General features: G+C 50.3%; 1 protein-coding gene across 1 annotated transcript in view; it reads left to right on the top strand.

Moving 5' to 3' along the window:
* LOC119579227 (insulin-like growth factor-binding protein complex acid labile subunit) overlaps positions 1–5,000 on the top strand; it is a 64,488-nt gene that overhangs the window by 58,348 nt on the left and 1,140 nt on the right. Inside the window, exon 2 of the mRNA XM_037926964.1 lies at positions 3,857–5,000. This exon is cut by the window's right edge and continues 1,140 nt beyond it. Within this exon, the coding sequence (XP_037782892.1) occupies positions 3,857–5,000 (1,144 nt within the window). The remainder of the gene's footprint in view (positions 1–3,856) is intronic.

Raw genomic sequence — 5,000 nt, 5'->3', positions numbered from 1 at the left:
AGAGAACAAGGAGGAAAAAGGGGGCACGGGATAATTGAGGAAAAGGGGAGAGGGAGGGGAGGGGAGGGTAGAAGGAGGAGGTCAAGACAGAAGGGAAGAATTGGGGGGGAAAGAAGGTAGATAGAAAAAGGAAGAGGATAAGGAGGGAGAAGAAAAGGGAGGAAGAATGTGTAAACAAAAGAGGGGTCATTTGAGGCTGTTGAAGTTGGAGAAGGTGTTGTCTAGCGCTTAGAGTTATGAGGTAAAAGGTTTTGAAGGGGGGGGGGGGTGAAGTGGAAGGAGGAAAAACAAAGGGGGGGAGGGAGGAAGGGAGTTAAGAGATTACGTAAGAGAAAATGGGAGAGAATGTTAAGAGAATTGTTTAGTGAAAGAGAGAGGGAGGGAGAGGGAGAGAGAGAGAGAGAGAGAGAGAGAGAAAGAGGGAGAGAGAGAGATGGAGAGAGAGAGAGAGAAAGAGAGAGAGAGAGAGAGAAAGATGAAGAGATTTAAGAGAAAATATAAAAATGATAGAGTAAATGTTGGAAATCAGAGACGAGAATAAAAGAGACAAAGAAGAGAGAGAAAGAGGGGGGGGGGGAGTTCATAATGAGGTGAGCAAAATGTGATATAATCGAGGAGACAGAGAAAGAAATTTTTTTTTTTTTTTGATGAAATTAAGTAGAAGGAAAAAAGTAAAAAAAAAATCATAATAATAATAAAAACTTAGAAACAAGCTATAGAAAATCAAGTCTAAATCAAGTACGAAAGCAATATATATATATATATATATATATATATATATATATATATATATATATATATATATATATATATATATATATATATATATATATATATATATATATATATATGTGTGTGTGTGTGTGTGTGTGTGTGTGTGTGTGTGTGTGTGTGTGTGTGTGTGTGTGTGTGTGTGTGTGTGTGTGTGTGTGTGTGTGTGTGAATAAAGCGAATAATTGGATGGAAGAGAAAGAGAGAAATATCGAAAGTGTAAAAGGAGAAGAGACCAGAAAGGAGGGGAATCGGAGGGAAGCCCGACGCTTAATCTAATAAAACACGCAGACATCGGCAGAAGGCGCGGACGTGACCACACAGCGCGAACGGGAGAGAGAAGGAGGGAGGGGAGGGGGAGAAAGGGAGGGAGGGTAGGAGGGAGGAAGGGAGGGAGAGAAAGGGAGGAAGGGTGGGGGAGGGAGAGGGAGGGAGAGAGAGAGAGAAGGAGAGAGAGAGAGGAGAGAGAGAGAGAGAGAGAGAGAGAGAGAGAGAGAGAGAGAGAGAGAGAGAGAGAAGAGAGGGAGAGAGAGACTGATAGAAAGATAGACAGACAGACAGATAGACCGACAGACAAACAGACAGACAGACAAATAGAATAGCAGATAAACAAAAAAAAGGCAAGCAGGCAGAAAAGGAAGAGGAGCTGAGAAGAGAAGAGAGGGGGGGAGGACCAGAAAGGGGAACGAGGGAACCAGACAAATACCCACTTTTGTTCCTCCGCACCGGAAGGAATTAGCAGCAGGCACCGGAAGTGGTCAAGAATAGCGCTTATGTGACGTAAGAGGGAAGGGAAGAGGGAAGGAAAGGTGAGGGGAGTAAAGACCACGGGGAGCTGATTGAAGGGGAGAGAAAGGGAGCGAAGGGAAGTGAAGAGAAAGGCAAGGGAAGGGAGGAAGAGGAGAAGGGATTATGGGTATGGGGTATGGAGAGGGTATGTGAAAGGAGGGAGAAAGAGAGAGGAGGAAAGTTAGACGGAGAGGGAATTACTCTGAATTCTGAGATGAAACGGGCATTTCAGTCGATCAAAGATGGTGAAAATGAGGTGATATTAGTGAGAAAATTGCGTTTGTGACACGCCCGCTTTCTCGCGTTTGTGTGTGTGTGATATGCATCCGTGTGTATGTGTGAGGTGGTGGGGTGGGAGAAGGAAGACCATGTTATTGCGACAGATTAAGATATATGAACTGAGAGATAGACAGGCATACATGCAGGCAGGCAGGCAAGCAAGCAGGCAGACAGGCAGACAGACAGACAGACAGACAGACAGACAGACAGACAGACAGACAGACAGACAGACAGACAGACAGAGATAGAGACAGAGTGATGCTCGGACTGCCAGACAAAGAAAAAGTGCGCGAAAAAATAGTGTGCATTATCTGACATTACCCAAATAGCCAGAGTTAACGTAAATAATAACAACCCCACAGAATGCTTCCACCCATCCTCACCCACAACTTCCTCCAGCGAATATATTTTCCCTAACATTCTATTCACCGTAAAAAGCCATTATGCCAACCCCCGCTTTTGGCACAACGGACCATTTCCTCGGCGTTCAGCATAGTGAAAAAATATGGTATTCGTTCGTTTTGCAAAGGCCTCTCCTGCAAAGGATGACCTTGCAGCATATTGCAACAGTTTCTTTACTATATACGCTTTTCAGTATGTTCGTGTTAACGTGTTTTTTGATTAGACGAAACAAGACAGAGAGAGAGAGAGAGAGAGAGAGAGAGAGAGAGAGAGAGAGAGAGAGAGAGAGAGGAGAGAGAGAGAGAGAGAGAGAGAGATGAGAGAGAGAGGAGAGAAGAGGAGAGAGAGAAAGAGGAGAGGAGAGAAAGAGGAGAGAGGGGGGGGGGGAGAAGTAATATATAGAGCAAAGGTGAGGTGATGGGGGTGGTATGGATCTCGGTCGGGTGACGGCGAGAGGGCGGCCATCACGGGTACAGAGGGGGGGCGGGGAGGTGAAGAGGAATTATGTCTCTCTTTCTGTCTGCTTGTATGTCTGTTTGTGTCTGATTTTCTGTTTGCATGTCTCTGCCTCTGTCTTTGTCTGTCTCTATCTTACTCATTCTCTTTCATTCTCTATCATTCTCTCTCTCTCTCTCTCTCTCTCTCTCTCTCTCTCTCCCTCCCTCTCTCTCCCTCCCTCCCTCCCTCCCTCCCTCCCTCCCTCCTCCCTCCCTCCCTCTCTCCCTCTCTCCCTCTCTCCCTCTCTCCCTCTCTCCTTCTCTCTCTCCTTCTCTCTCTCTCTCTCTCTCTCTCTCTCTCTCTCTCTCTCTCTCTCCTTCTCGTTCTCTATCTCTTTCCTTTCTCCCATCTCTCTCATCCCTTCTTAGCATTTCTTTGTCTCCTGTATGTCTGTCTCTTTGTCTTTCTAACTCTCTTTGTTTTTGCCTTTGCCTTTTGTACCCCCCCCCCCTCCTCTCACTCTGTACTTATCTATTTATATACACATCTATCTATCCATCTTTCACTGATTCTCATTATCACTTTCACTGTCACTCACTCTCTGTTCCCCTTTTCCCCTCTTTCCTCTTCAGTCCCCCATTCCTTCCTCCCTCCCTCCTTCCCCTCCTTTCCGTCTCTTTCTCCCCTCCCCCCTCCCCGTCAAATCAACGAGACGCGTCGACCGAATACTGTAAACATCACAATAATCAAAACAAATCTGACCTTCTCTCTCCTTCCTTCCATCTCAAGATACCTAACAGCTTCCTTCTTGTCATCAGCGTCACTGTATAACCGCGTGGATTCTTATCTTTCTGCGTTTAGAATTTCATAGTCTTACTGAGACCGCATCATTGTGTGTAGTAGTGCATTCAGAGCAAAGAAAAGGAGGTTCACAGGTACTCTTTCTGATACATTGAAAATGTAGTTCTTGTTGTAATTCCCACGGTTTGCTTTTGGGACAGTGTTCGCAAACAAAGCTTCTGTCCTTGAAGCAACCGATTCTCAGATATTTGAGACGCCTTTGTTAAAGAGAGCATAGAAGTTTAGTCTGATGTTCAATATAACATAGTCTCTGTGAGTTCCAGTTGAAATACGATAACAAAAACTGCTGATATAACTCGTGTTTCTCTCGTTACAGGTGCGACTGCGGCTCCTGCATGCGGCGGTGGCGATTTTGGTAGCCGTCGTGGCGACGTCCGCTGGCCCTCCCGGCTCGTGCCCCCGCGTGTGCTTCTGCCCCCTCGACCCTCGGGGGCGTCGCCAGGTGATCTGTACGACCGGAGGCTTGCAGGACCCTCTCCCCGTTCTGGAAATGCCCTCGGACGCCGAAGTGCTCATGGTCTCCGCCCCGGCAGACCGCCCTAACACCCTCACACTCGGGCCCATTTTCAAAGGACACCGCCGGCTGGAGGAGCTGAGCGTGACGGCGTCCTTGGTGCCCGCCCTCGGTGCGCACTCCTTCTGGGGCCTCCACCGCCTCCACACCCTCAACGTGTCCCACAACGCCATCACGGCCATCATCGACACCAACTTCCGCGGCGCCGACAACCTGCGCACGCTGGACCTCTCGCACAACCAGGTGGAGTCCGTGCCCTCCGCCGTGTTCCGACACGTCAGGAAGCTCCGCTATCTCAACATGGCCAACAACCGGCTGCCGGAGGTTGTGCCGAGGATGCTCTACGGCCTCGAGAAGCTGGAGAAACTCGACCTGAGCCACAACCCGCTGGGCGTCCTCCCGCCAGACCGCTTCGGTGACGTCCCCAAGCTGCGGGAGCTGCTCTGCTCGGGCTGCGGCGTGCAGGCCGTGTCCGGGGAGCTGCAGAGGGTGCTGCCGGAGCTGGAGCTGCTGGACCTCCGCCACAACCGCCTGGCCACCTTCCCGCCGGTGAACTTCGCTGCCCACCTCAAGACGCTGCTGCTCAACGACAACCACATCTCGGTGGTGGAGGCCCATGCGGTGTCCGGGCCGCCGCTGCAGACGCTCGTGCTGGCCAACAACCGCATCACAGCGTTGCAGCCGCGCGCCATGGCCAACTCCACGCTCACCCACCTCGACCTCGGCCACAACAGGCTGACGCGGCTCCGGTCTGACGCCATGAACGATGCCCTGCCCAAGCTGCGGTACTTGCGGCTGTCGGGCAACCCCCTTCGTGTGGAGCAGCTGTCGCAGATGATCCCCCGCACGCGGCAGCTGCGCACGCTCGAGCTGGCGGAGCTGGGCATGACGCTCGTGCCGGGCGAGCTCCTGCGGCAGTCGCGGCACCTCAAGAGCCTCAACCTCT

This window comes from Penaeus monodon, chromosome 12 (genome assembly GCF_015228065.2).
Source record: "Penaeus monodon isolate SGIC_2016 chromosome 12, NSTDA_Pmon_1, whole genome shotgun sequence".
Lineage (NCBI taxonomy): Eukaryota > Metazoa > Arthropoda > Malacostraca > Decapoda > Penaeidae > Penaeus > Penaeus monodon.
The sequence above is the reverse complement of the archived record's forward strand: the minus strand, read 5'-3'. Positions and strand labels throughout refer to the sequence as shown.